General features: G+C 37.8%; 1 protein-coding gene across 1 annotated transcript; it reads right to left on the reverse strand.

The window, feature by feature from the left end:
• Nucleotides 1-1,520: 1,520 nt before the first annotated feature.
• RGS16 (regulator of G protein signaling 16) lies at nt 1,521-11,605 on the reverse strand. The gene is made up of 5 exons (XM_070746291.1): nt 11,484-11,605; nt 7,672-7,764; nt 6,847-6,908; nt 5,212-5,378; nt 1,521-4,469 (listed from the first exon to the last, which is right to left on the reverse strand). Exons 1-5 carry the CDS (start codon nt 11,525-11,527, stop codon nt 4,269-4,271), a joined length of 567 nt encoding a protein of 188 aa, XP_070602392.1. The 5' UTR covers nt 11,528-11,605; the 3' UTR covers nt 1,521-4,268.
• Nucleotides 11,606-14,073: the final 2,468 nt, after the last annotated feature.

The following is a 14,073-nucleotide window of genomic DNA, read 5'->3' on the forward strand; positions in this document are numbered from 1 at the left end:
CTCCATGTGGAAGTGAGGATCCTCGTCGCCTGGAACCAGCCAAAAATACAACGCACAGAGCGTGTGGGCAGGGCTACATTCTGAGTATAAGACACACCCAGATTTTCACTCTCTTTGGGGGGGGTGCATCTTATACTCCAAAAATATGGTAATACTTAGCAGGTGAAGGAAACATTAGTGGTAAAGTTAATTGGAAGATAATTTGTGTATCCGAATGATGAAATTAGAAAAGGAGGTAGCAAAAGTGAAATAATATATACCAAAGGGTAAGATACAATAGATTGGATATGTGATTCTTTTTTTAAATTTTAATTAAAAGAAGATGTATGTTTAAGCTGTAATGAAGGTATATGATGTCATAAGCATGTTTTAATTGTGGAGAGAAAAAAAACTTTTCGGAAAAACTTTTTATACCTGGTAGAATCTTGAATTGTGCTTTTTAGCATTAACTGCTGACTCCAAGTTGTGCATTTTATACCTGGTAGAATCTTGAATTGTGCTTTTTAGCATTAACTGCTGACTCCAAGTTGTGCATAAAGTGTGCACGTATGTCAATATTTTCCTTCGCAGAAAGGGAAATTTGCCAACATAGAATAACCACTATGCTGAATTTTTATTCTAATTTTCATCCTGGATGACATATCTATGGAGATTCTCCATCATCCAGGGTCATTGTTGTCCCAAATGTGCTTTTCAAAAGGCAATTGGACTTTCTTGGGTCCTACCCCCTCCCTTGAAAATGTTTCACTTTTCATCCAAGAAGCTTCGCCAGTTCTTTGGGACATCCTGGATGACACTTCTTGCCTCCTTGACAAAGGCCCTTATTTCATCCAGGATGAATACGTCCAGGATGTATGAGAGGGAAAAACAGATAGTGGCTGATGCTTCATGTAGCACGTCATTTCCCCCGAATCTTTCCCTCATTTTCCAGGATAAAAGAGATTTCTGTGGTATCTGCAATTGTTTTATTTCTTTTCAAATAAATACAGTACGACATTCATGAAACCACAATGCAGCATCTCAATCATTCCGTGAAAGAGCAGGAATATAGAACCACCTCCACTGGTGAGCAAATAATACATATCCCAGCCATTCTGGTCTCAGCAGAATTTAAATCTCAATGTGGATTTTTCGATGAGAATGATGTCTAATCAGTTTGGATTAGAGATGGGACTCTTGACCAGAGGAACTACAGGGCTGCTCTAACCACTTTATTGTTGGCCACTGGAAAGATCTCTAATATTTCTTAGTTAAAATTTAGTTTTAGGTCCAATTTATGTCTGTCAAAATGCCCACTCTGAAGAACATCTCAATAAAATCAGTGTTTAAAAGAACCAAAGCAGTTGTAGGAAACCCTGTCAATGGATCTGTATATGCAGATGCTCTAAGAATCCCTTCTCCTACCTCCATTTAAAAGTTGTCTTTTTTTAAAAAAAGAATTGCTATATATAACAAGGATAATGATCTTTTATCAATAAAGTCATAGGGGGAAGTTTTCACCATAGACGACCGAATGGCAATGGAATAGAAACCTTTTTCAGGCAACTTTTTATTACAGTTGATGTAAATAAATATCAAACAATCCAAAGCATCATTTCAGGATGCAAGCCCTTTTAATATACCAGAGAATGCAAAAAGGAATCTTCACTTGGCTTAGGATGCATCTCATTTAGAAATGCTGACAGTGGATAAAGAACTTATTTTCAATACTCCTAGTGCAGGGAAAAAAACCCAGATACATTCATCTTCACAGGCATTGTCCATTTACCAGCATCTTTGATAGCTGTTTAACCACTGCTAAGAAATACAACTCAAATATAGCTGTGGTACTGTTCCAGAATGGTTAGATCACAAATTCCATTCAACCAAGGCATCTGGCTGGCAATTCTGAAAATGTCCAACATATCATGAGGCCATGAAGTTGGAGATGCTTGGTATCAAGTGTTGCTCAATTTAAATGTATCTCTTCTGTCCATTCCCTCTCTATATCTATGGTAAAGACTCCACAAGTGAAATGGAAAACTAGTTTATACATTCATTTCTACTGCATGAACACTCAAGACTCTCAGCCAAACATAGAAAACTGTCCAGTGAAATTACACAATGAGGAAGAGAAATACAATATGTATTTATAATAGCTCACTCCTGTGTCACATGATGCTACAATCAATTCTGAACATGCACTCATGAATTAATGGTCAAAAGCAATAGAACTTGCTAAGTCATTGTGTGAAACTTTGGTTTCCTTGCTGCTTTTTTCAGTATGTCAATCCTATAAACTATTCTAAATAGGCTTACAATTATTTATTTTGCAGCTAGTTAAACAAAAGAGACAGGATATACAGTATTTTAAATGTTACTTGGGGTTCAGTCACTCAGAACTCTCTGATCTATATATGTCTCAAGCTACTGATAGTTTCACAAGGATATGAACAATTGTCATTAATATCAATACAGTATAGTGCCCTAGAAAATCACACCCTAAAGAAGGAAAGTCACGAATGAACTATCCTACTGGTTATGTTTTATTTTCAACTCTCACTGAATCTAATGTTCAACAAGTGATTTATGAAATGAAGCCTTGGAATTAAAGTTTTACAGAACTGGAGAAAAAACAGTTAATGCCAACTTGCCTTCCATTGAAGTCATACTGCAATATTGCATAAGTCAAAAAGAGGGTCATGAAAATATTTACTGACCCCCTCACATCCTGGACATAAATTGTTTCAACTCCTACCCTCAAAAGAACACTATAGAGCACTGCACACCAAGATAACTAGACACAAGAGCAGTTTTTTTCTCGAATGCCATCACTCTGCTAAACAAATAATTCCCTCACCACTGTCAAATGGTTCGTTAAGGTTGCATTACTATTAGTCTTCTCATCATTCCTATCATACATCACCTGCCCCTTATGACTGTAACTTGTTGCTTGTATCCTTATGATTTATATTAATATTGATTGTTTCCTGATTGCTTATTTGTACCCTATGACAATCATTAAGTGTTGTACCTCATGATTCTTGACAAATGTATCTTTTCTTTTATATACATTGAGAGCATATGCACCAAAGACAAATTCCTTGTGAGGAATCTATTCTATTCTATTCAATTCCATCCACTCAACAATGATGAAACAAATTATCTCCATAAAGCAAACAGGAAATTGTTCAATGGAAAATTTGTCTCTTCTTTTTCCACATTCAGACTATCAAATGAGCTTTAACTGGCTAACTGTATGTATCAGCATGTTCATAAAACATTATGAGGTAAACTAACAATTCCAAGGGACTTATATTTGCAAAGGTGGTATTGCCTGTCTCCTTTTTTAAAGAAAATGCTATGAAATGCTAAAAGGCCAACTTTCAATTGCAGGCTCCTTGTAGCAATGGTTTATCCAAAGCATCTACTTCTAAAGTGCTGTGCTTATCTAATGCCCCATCACAATAAATAACAATAAAATGACAATAATAAATATAAATAATAATTTAAAAATAGGGCACATCTCCCAAGATTGCATATAATGTTCAGAGATAAATAAAACAAAGTCTTCTTTCAAATGTCTTTAAAAAGAAATGGTAGATGGTAGAAGACTGAGATGTATGAAGTAGCAAAGCGGATGCAGCCTTCCTCTTGAGTATAAATGCAAAACCATTGAGATGCAAAACTCTGGAACACCAAGCTGATCACTGTACGAACATGCAGAGAACTGAAAGCCTCTGAGGCTGACATGCAATGGGCAAAAATCCCTAACTGGTGTATGTTGTGTATACAAGTTATGAGAAATGTGCTATGTACAGGTTTTGGCCTGTGTTTATAGGTGCAGAGACTAGCTTTTGAGAGTGGATGGAGGCTATCACCGGTTCAAACAGATGAACGCACAGAGATCTCTCCAAAAATGGATAAACATTTTAAGAGAGAGTCAAAATCCACTTTTTCCACAAATCTCTCGTTCCCTTTCCTACTGCATATATCTTCCTATCTGGAGACCTGAGTCATCCTTGCATCTATTTCTCCAGCTTTTTGCATAGGCTCTCTCATGTTTTGTTTTGTTTTTCAATTCGCAGCAACTTTTCTAGAGAAGGTCTACATTTTGCAGAGCTGCTGGGTGCATGGAAGCACTGGCGGTCCCAGGCATCCAGGCCAGGCAAAACCAATGCTCTGCAATGGAAATGTTCTTAGCACCCTCCACTTGAATTCCAGCATCTCCAGTTTCTTTCTGTGTCTCTGTTCCCCAACACAGTTCCAGATGGTGAGAAGGGATCGGTTCAGGTGTGTGCAGGTTTGCCTGTTCTGTGGCTATTTGCTTGTTCAATCAGGTCCCTGTAATAAGCAGATTTCAGGAATCTGGGATAGGAGTCCTTCTCCATCAAGATGTATGTTTTTGCTTGCGCTTCTTCAAAGCACGTAGAAGTGGCCCCAGCAAGGTTTCTTCTGGTTGCCTCTCGAGTTTCATGGTCAAGATTTACCTAAAGGAGAAAAAATATGGTGAATATGCATCTTCGGTTGTGACTTGATAAATGAGAAACAGCACAGTGATGGTGAACCTTTTTCGGTTCATGTACCAAAGGGTGTGCGTGCTAGCACAAAAGCACATGCCGACACCCATTCCCTCCCCCCAGACATGCACGCACACACACACACAAACACACACACACACACACATGCTGCATAGGTCTCACTGAAGTATGGGACAGTGAAAAAATGGCCAAATGGGCAAACCGGAAGTTCAGGAAAATGGACTTCCGGTTTGCCCACTGTGCTGTTTTTCACACTCTGGAGCCTTGAGGGAAGTTTCCTAAGATCAGATGGCAATCAGCAAACTGGAAAAGCCAACTTAGATAACCTTAAAATTTCATGCCCTTCCCATTGTAAAGGCATTGTTGCCAACACAAAAATATACATCAAAGCTGAATCTGCATGTAGCAGATGGACCTGATTACGTGCAACATGTTACCTGAAGCCAGATCAAAAGTTAAAGTAATCCTATTGTAACACAGGCCCTTTAGAGTTTGGAAAACTGCATGACTCAGCAGAAAAATTAATACCTACTCTCAATAACTGAAATTTATTTTCCTTTTCAGTGCCTTTCTGAAGAATCCTGAAGAACCCTCAGCTAGGGTCAGGCAAATCCACCCCCACCCCCCAAAAAAAGAGTCTGCTTTGAGATTGTGTGATCGACCTTTGAGCTTATAAAGTCATTTGACTCACCTCCTTGGGGGACTCATTCTGAACAAAGTCTTCAAAGATTCCGTTGGCTTTGGCTGCCAATTTTGTTTTTGAGGGGATCTTCTTATATTCTTCACAAGCTAGCCAAAACTCCAGATTTTCTTCACTAAATTCCGTTTTAAGAAACCCGTGAAATGCTGCCATGCCACCTGTAAAGAAGGAGGTAGAATAACCAATTTAGAAGAGATAGAGAGAGAAGGAAAAGAAAGACTGTCGCTAATAGATTTTTTAAATGCTGCATGTTTTACAAATTCTAAAGGATGGTGCATCTTAAAGATACATGGTTGATTTCTGGATGAAGAATAATCTATTAAACCCCATCAGTGTCTTATTTGTTTTGCCTTCTATTGTACAAAATAAAAAATTGGGGTGGCAAAAATACAACATTAACCTGATCAGAATCCTCTCCCTGAGAATCTGGAGTGGTCTTACTGTTGCTAAATTTAAAAAAAAAATGAGAGAAGGTCGCACCTAGCATAGTAACTAATTTGATTCAAATGAGAACCCATTGGTCTAGTGCAGTGGTGTCAAACTAGTGAGCCACGGGTCAGATGTATTACACACTGGCCATGTCTGGTTATGTGAAAAGGAAAAAATGATGATACATCACGTCACAATGCAAGTTTCACACCCCTGGTCTAGTGGTTAAGGCACCAGGCTAGAAAGTCAGAGACTGAGAGTTCTAGCCCCATCTTAGGGAAGAAATCCAGCTGAGTGTCTTTGGGCCCAATGTATCTCACAGGGTTTGTTTGTTGTGAGGAAAATAGGAGGAGGAGGGTGTGTGGGATATGTTTACCCTCTTCAGTAATCTGTAAACAGATTAAATATTAGCATTCTCAGCCAGTTCGGATCTTTATTGTTTGGGCTGAGAAGTCTATTAGCTATAATCTTTCAACACTATGTTAGGGATGATTGTTCATTGGGTGATTGTATAAAGTATCTGGTGTTTTTTTATTGTTGTTTTTGCTAAGATCTTCTGGTGCATTTTGTGAAAGCATGACTAGTTGGCAACCCTGATGAATCATGTGAAATCACACAATTAACAGCTACTCAAATATATATATATTTCTTGGGATTGGATACTGTAGCCTAGAGGATAATTCTCTGCCTTACAAGGCAAAGGTTGCAGGTTCAAGTCCCAGTGGGTATGGCTAGCTGATGAGGCCAAAATAAGGCCGAAATAGATCTATCCTAGTCTCCCTTAATTTTCAAATTCAGCAAAAAAAAAACATGTGACACATATAGATAGAATTGTCGGCTATCAATAAAATTAACTGCCTTGGAAATGGCGCTGGGTTGGGCCGAGAGGCAAATAAGGAGCTTATGATGTTCCTTCAATACACCAGGGTGATTCGACACAAAAATATGTAACCCTTCCCTGGTGCAAAGATGAAGGGATTGGATACTGTAGCCTAGAGGATAATTCTCTGCCTTACAAAGCAAAGGTTGCAGGTTCAAGTCCCAGTGGGTATGGCTAGCTGATGAGGCCAAAATAAGGCCGAAATAGATCTATCCTAGTCTCCCTTAATTTTCAAATTCAGCAAAAAAAACATGTGACATATTTATTTATTTATGTATTTATTTATTTAATGTTCACCACACAAAATGTGTACTCACCTCTGCTTCTCAGCAGTTGATCAAAGGACTCCTTCCATCCAAGAGCTTCCTCCAAAGAATATCTGGAGAAGGAATAATATTTTTAGAGCTTGTCCGAGACATTTCAAAGAATAATGTTGTGAGCAAAGAGTACAGGAAGCAGAGCTGCTAGGAAGTGCAGAGGTCACCCTATTTATCTTTGCTTCATTTCTCATAATCCCCATTCAAGATTTCTCATTGGTATAATACAATATCACCTCACATTTGTTACATCATTAACAACATTAGTTGCTTTCAGCAAGTTCTTCAAAATTTCTTAGCCTTCTTAGCCAATGTAGAGATATTATTCTTAGAGGGAAGAGATATTATTCTGGAGGCAATATTCTAAAATAAGCAAAAAAATACTATGTGGAAATTGAGTAGCTGGGATATCCTGGATGAAGATTTATTGAAAAACCACTCTATTTTTAATAGAATATTATAAGTTATTGAGATAACAGGGTCTTTCATTTTAGGTCCTTGTTTTCAACCATGTCTTCGATCATTTTCTTTTCAGGAAAAAAAATGTTCTAAGACTTGCACAAGGCTTTTTAATATTAGTGCTTCTGTTTAGAAATAGCCGCCCTTCAAAAACATTTGGTTGACTCAGAACGTCTCTTTGTCTTTTCATAAATGGAGGATGCAGCATAACAAACTGCCGTATCATATAAAATGTTTTCTAACACAGTTAAAAAGCATTATCAATGATGCCTTCCTCTCTTTGGAGTCAATTAGAAAGTGAAATAACCCTAACATTTTATTGCCCTGAAAAACCCTTGTGTTTCTGTCAACCAGATATAGACTTACTTTTGTTTGGTGCTCCAGTTGAAGTTTCCAATTTTATGTCCAAACTCTGGTTTATGAAGCAGAATTCTCAAACGTGTTTTAAATTCTTTGGCTCTGAAAAAGGGAAAAGAATATAATTTAAAATTGATACTAAAAAACAAAGTACTGTAACTAGGGGGTATCAAGACAGACAAGGATGTTCATTCAAACTTAAGGTCTAGAAGAACCTTCTTGGTTCAGGCAATTTAAGATAAAGAGTTTGCATGGTGAGACTGAGAACTATAGCATTTCTTTAGTATAATGTCACTACTTGGTTTTTCTGCTAAACTTTCTTTTTTTCCATTAGTAAATGCTTTAAAAAAAAATCTTTTATCAACCAATCTTTAACTTGGCTATCTGTATTACACTGATGGCAACAAGGATAAATTGAAAAATGGATTTTAAACAGCAGAATGCCATAATTCTAAACTCAGCTAGACTTAAAACTTCCTAAACTCACAGCATTTACTGCCTCAGCCAGACTTAAAAACTGAAAAGGAAAACTTTTTTTTCAAGTGGAAGTTCTTGTATATATACCTACTCTGCAATTGCAAATTTAATTTGTAATTTAAATCTTTAAAGTTAAAAACTCTGTAGCATGTTTCTTTAATTCTGCCCCTTATTACTGCCTTCATTAGATTTCTCTGTAGGATTGAATCTTTATCCCCCTCCCCTCACTTCCACCAGATATCCATTGCTTAATTCTCTGGAGATCTCCCTCAACCTCTCATCAAAGGCCACTAGTTCTAGGCTACAAACTCCAAGCCTCCACTAGGTGGCAGCAAAGAGATACAAAAAACACCAACTGTGTGTGTTTAATGGTCATCCAGAGCTTGCACCTCTGAAATAAAGTGATACGAAATGTCATGATTCCAGGCTACCAGGACATTAATTCTGTCAAGGTCTAAGTTATCTTACAAGAGTTCAATGTTCTAAATACCTAACTTCTTAAAAGCTGCTCATAGTGATATGGCATGTTTATTCCAATCATAATAGAAATATACACTATATATATATATTCTGCTTTGTAAAACGTCCCAACCATATCAGTTCTGCAAAATTCTTAAGCTACTAATTATCATCATTAATATGGACCAAAAACTAAGCAATATGTGCCAAAATATAATAAAATGGACTGGTGAGCAATGAAAATGTTCGATCTTGCAAGAATGTATATAAAAATTCTAGCTATTTACATCGTATCTACGGTATAGCTTTAATCAACATATTTTTAATTGACCATCCTTATTACATGAGGTCAAAATTTAATCTGCTGTGGAAAAGCTGAACGTATAATTACATACATAGGCATAATTCTATGATGCCTTCCTTTTTTTAGTTCGTTTAAATCTTTTTACATTTTTCTTGCACCTTTAGCTCTTTTGTTTATTAAAATAATATTTAAACAAATTAAATGCTATCCAGCATTTTTTTAAAATGAATTGTCATGATTCCACAAATCATAGAAAAGATGCTCTTTAGCCAACAATGAATCTAGCTTATTATTACTATTTAAACTGATGGGTATTTCTGAATTAACTTTTATAGCATTTAGGATTAACCAGCAACATCCTGTTTACCAACCTATAATTACATTTTTGTGCTGAACTCCTGAAAAATTAAATTAAAGCTAATGAGCTATTCTAGCTGAATAGATTCAGCCAATCCATATGTATCAGAAGTTAAAATATAAGGCGCCAGAACTGTAAACGCCTAGCATTTCCTAAGAATGGAATTGTCTTCGGAAATACAAATTGCAGTTGGCTTTGGTAGTTTGTCATTTTTAAAAAAAATCTAAATAACCTTTTATTTAAAAATAATGTGTTGCCTATAGCTTAGTGGGGGTCCACTCTTGCTCCTGGACACCATGCTGGGGTCCAAGATGTGTGCCATGTGGCCTTGAAGTGCAGAAGATCAAGGGGATGATGGTTAATAGTCTGTTGCTTTCTCACTCTGGAGCATCTGCCTCCCTTTTGAGCTTCCTCTCTGACTGTGAACCCACCAATAGATCTGGGTGCCCTTCATGTCTCTGTAGCTGTTGAATCTGAGACAATCAGGAATCTGGAAAATCAACTGGACGTTCCCAGAGATTTAAAAGATGTGATGACGCTGCAGTTGCCTCGGACTGCGTCTACTTCGTTAATCGCCCTATTTCCTCTCAAAAGGTCACTAGACTGATTATCAAGTCATTATGGCGTGATGCGGCTAGAGCCAGGGGCCAAGCAGAGAAGAGAGAGGTTCTGTAAATTTGAAATTATGGATAAAAGGATAAATTTGGATAATGAAACTGAATTGAGACAACTGATGGGACGGTGGGACAAGGTAAGGCAATATATGATGAGTAGAATCCGAGACCAAGCTACAAGAAATAAACTCGAATCACTCTATAATATGTAAATAGATATATTGCTCTTGGGTCAAAGTGGATTATATAAGAAACACCCCCGATTGGTGGTGGGGTATGTGTGTGTAGCACATTTCACTATGCACTGTCTTATGTTGTATGTATATTAAACTTGTTAAAAATTAATTAAAAAATATTTTTTTAAAAAATATTGGGGGAAAGATCAAAGGCAACATGAGAAAATATTATTTTACTGAAAGAGTAGTAGATCCTTGGAACAAACTTCCAGCAGACGTGGTTGGTAAATCCACAGTAACTGAATTTAAACATGCCTGGGATAAACATATATCCATTGTAAGATAAAATACAGGAAATAGTATAAGGGCAGACTAGATGGACCATGAGGTCTTTTTCTGCTGTCAGTCTTCTATGTTTCTATGTTTCTAATACATAAAACCTGGAGGCTATTACTAAAATGTTATCCTGCCTTTTATAAACACAGCCGATGGACAGCACACCAAAGCAAAAGTCAGATGCGACTGTCAAGCTCTCTTCACTGTCTTTTTCTCATACCTCTCCACCTGTCAAAAAAACAACAACCCCACACTGTATGCTACTCAAGGCAGACCCTCAAGCTTTTTTGCTGTGGCTATATTGCTTCACCAGGACACAAATAAAGTGCCAGTATCGTCATTATTATAGTTATTTCCCATCCATGCTTCTCCAATTGCTATTCCTCTTCCGGGACTGAAGCAAGGACGCTTTCCCTGCCACTGTTCGAAGCATCCCATAGCTGGCAAGAGTTTTCAGACTTTGCATGTTGTGTCACACCCTGCCTAACCAGGGTGGTGCTGCAGCCAATTCAGAGGTACTCTGCCTGCTTGGTGCAATCACTGCGACAGTTTGGAGATGGCTGTCTGGTGCATCGCTTTCTATTCTTAGCCCACCCAACCTCTGGCTGGTGTGTGGCAGGCATGCTAATGATGTGCAGAGCTACTTGCAAAGGTGTCTTTGAGAACTGCATTGCAAAGGCACAGGAGAGTTTTGTACTCGTTTTCTACTCACAACATTTAATAACACACAAACAAGCCCAATGTAGGAAGCAGTCAGTCCAGCAGTTCTTGAGAGAAAGCAAGGGAAAAATATAGGGCAGACCCTATCTATTTCTTTAATATATTATTATTATTATTATTATTATTATTATTATTATTATTATTATCATCATCATCATCATCATCATCATCATCATCATCCCCTCTCCCAATTATATGTTCTCAATGCTGAACTAAATAATTCCAGTCCAGTTATTACATGAAATGGTACAATCAGGGTTTCAGATATAGATAACAGTCATTCGTAGTCACTACATGTGGCCAAGTCAAGTCCAGCCCTGACTGTTCAGCAAAGTAATAATTTGCTAAGAGCTTCAATAATTTCTCAAGCCTCTTACCTTTCCAAGCAGCTAGCAGGCAGTGCAGCTAAACCCCGGCACATGTTGAGAAAACTGTAGGATGGCTTGCTTAGATCTGCAGAAACTGGGTTGGGTAGCAGTGGAGGGTTCTGATCACAGCCTTCCCCTATTAAGCTTTCAGTGCTGGAGCTTGGAAGGAAGAGCTTTTATATCTTTCAGGAAGTGGGAGGGAGCATGAATCAAGCACACAGCTCCCACCCGCCTCTATACAAGAAGATTTGGAAACTGTCCTTGAACAGCACAGTCCTAAGTGGAATTCAGAAAGAACAAGCCACACAAAATAGGGGTGTTTCTGTTGTAGCTACTCTTATATTCTATGATTGAAGGGTACTTAAACAGAAACCGCAGTCAAGAGCTCAAGGGATGTATTTTTCTTCTGTGAAAAGCACTCGGCTGCTGCGCTTATCATTAAATAAAATACACACTTTAATAGCAAGTGCTGAACAGTCTTTGCTGTTCGTGTTCTTTTTGTAAAAAATAAATAAATGTGATGACAGAGTTTACACATAATTTAAATAAATCCGCCTAATTTGCCAGGACACAGTTGGCACTAGCACCAATATAAGCAAGGAATTTTCCTGGTGCAAGCAATTGGTCTAAGTTATACACTGTTTTTATTACTGTTGTTAGCCGCCCTGAGTCTACGGAGAGGGGCAGCATACAAATCCAATAAATAAATAATAAATAAGTGGGGCAGCGGAGTGGGAGATAACATTAAATTGGGACTCTAGTAGGGCAAGGACACTGTGACAAGCCTGGCTCCAGGTTAAAACCTCTTGGAAATAACTAAGGCATATATTTCTGTGTGGCTTTGGCAGAACACTTATTAGCTTCCAGTTTGGAACAAATTGTGAACTCAATGAAAAATAGAGACAGCCAGAGCGGTGTGAGTACAGTTGAGGGTCTTCTGTGCAGTTCTATCTCTAATATATGACGAATATCCTTGAATCAGAGTGATCTCAGTGATCAGTCACTCCAAGAAAGAATGAGATCCTGAAGAGAGAGAGAGAGACCACTTAATGCATGTTCCCTAACCTTAGAAATGCACATCCTTTGTTTTGGGGTGAAAGTGGGCAACTGATTTGTCATTTTCTATATTTCATCCTTGAAGGCAAAAACTTCAGAAGAAAAGGATTTAGGGGTAGTGATTTCTGACAGTCTCAAAATGGGTGAACAGTGCAGTCAGGTGGTAGGGAAAGCAAGTAGAATGCTTGGCTGCATAGCTAGAGGTATAACAAGCAGGAAGAGGGAGATTATGATCCCGCTATATAGAATGCTGGTGAGACCACATTTGGAATACAGTACTGTGTTCAGTTCTGGAGACCTCACCTACGAAAAGATATTGACAAAATTGAACGGGTCCAAAGACGGGCTACAAGAATGGTGGAAGGTCTTAAGCCTAAAACATATCAGGAAAGACTTCAGGAACTCAATCTGTATAGTCTGGAGGACAGAAGGAAAAGGGGGACATGATCGAAACATTTAAATATGTTAAAGGGTTAAATAAGGTCCAGGAGGGAAGTGCTTTTAATAGGAAAGTGAACACAAGAACAAGGGGACACAATCTGAAGTTAGTTGGGGGAAAGATCAAAAGCAACGTGAGAAAATATTATTTCACTGAAAGAGTAGTAGATCCTTGCAACAAACTTCCAGCAGACGTGTTAGATAAATCCACAGTAACTGAATTTAAACATGCCTGGGATAAACATACATCCATCCTAAAAATACAGAAAATAGTATAAGGGCAGACTAGATGGACCATGAGGTCTTTTTCTGCCGTCAGACTTCTATGTTTCTATTTTTCTAAGGCTCCACTTTTTCATTTATTTACAATATTTGTAGACTGTCTCAATCAAAACGTTTCTGAACACTGGATCTTCATTCTCTTCCAAAGTTTTATTTTTTCTCCTTTTTCTTCCTCTCATAACACAGCACAATTATTTGGACATTTTTAAAAAAAGCATTACTGAACCTTCTTCATGCCTTTTGACTACCTACCAGCTCAAAGGCTGAAGGGTTTTTGGGAGGCACCTCAGTGCCTTCATAGTTTTCATAGCTGCAAAATGGATTCACAGCCATAGAGGAGGGAAATAAGGATTGGCAGGAGGAGGTATCAGAACCACCTGCAGCCTCCATCAAGTTCCGGCTTTTCAAAGAGCAATCAAGTCAGAAGCGAAGCCAAGGGAGGCAACTCTGAGCAATGGATCTGACAGCCATCTTGGGTGCTCCTTTGGAAGAGAACTTACGGGAGTGGGACATTTGGCCGGTTGTTGTATAATTAATGTATTCATGTTAATACCACTTTCTGGAAGATGGGGTGGTTTTAGGTTTTACAGGTTTTATATTTGTAAGACATTTTGATTTCTTCTCATTTTTTAAAAAAGAAGCATGCCAATGAAACTTAGAGGTACCCAACTTATAAATGCATTCAAATAAGGATTTTTATTTTACCATTTTACTTCAGGCAACATTCATAAATGTATTGTAATGCACAAATTAAGAATTTGAAAGTGTTTTTTAATGTATGAATTATTTGATTTCTGTTTCTAATCCTTCATTTTTGAGGAAT

Source organism: Erythrolamprus reginae, chromosome 3 (genome assembly GCF_031021105.1).
Source record: "Erythrolamprus reginae isolate rEryReg1 chromosome 3, rEryReg1.hap1, whole genome shotgun sequence".
NCBI classification, from domain to species: Eukaryota; Metazoa; Chordata; class Lepidosauria; order Squamata; family Dipsadidae; genus Erythrolamprus; species Erythrolamprus reginae.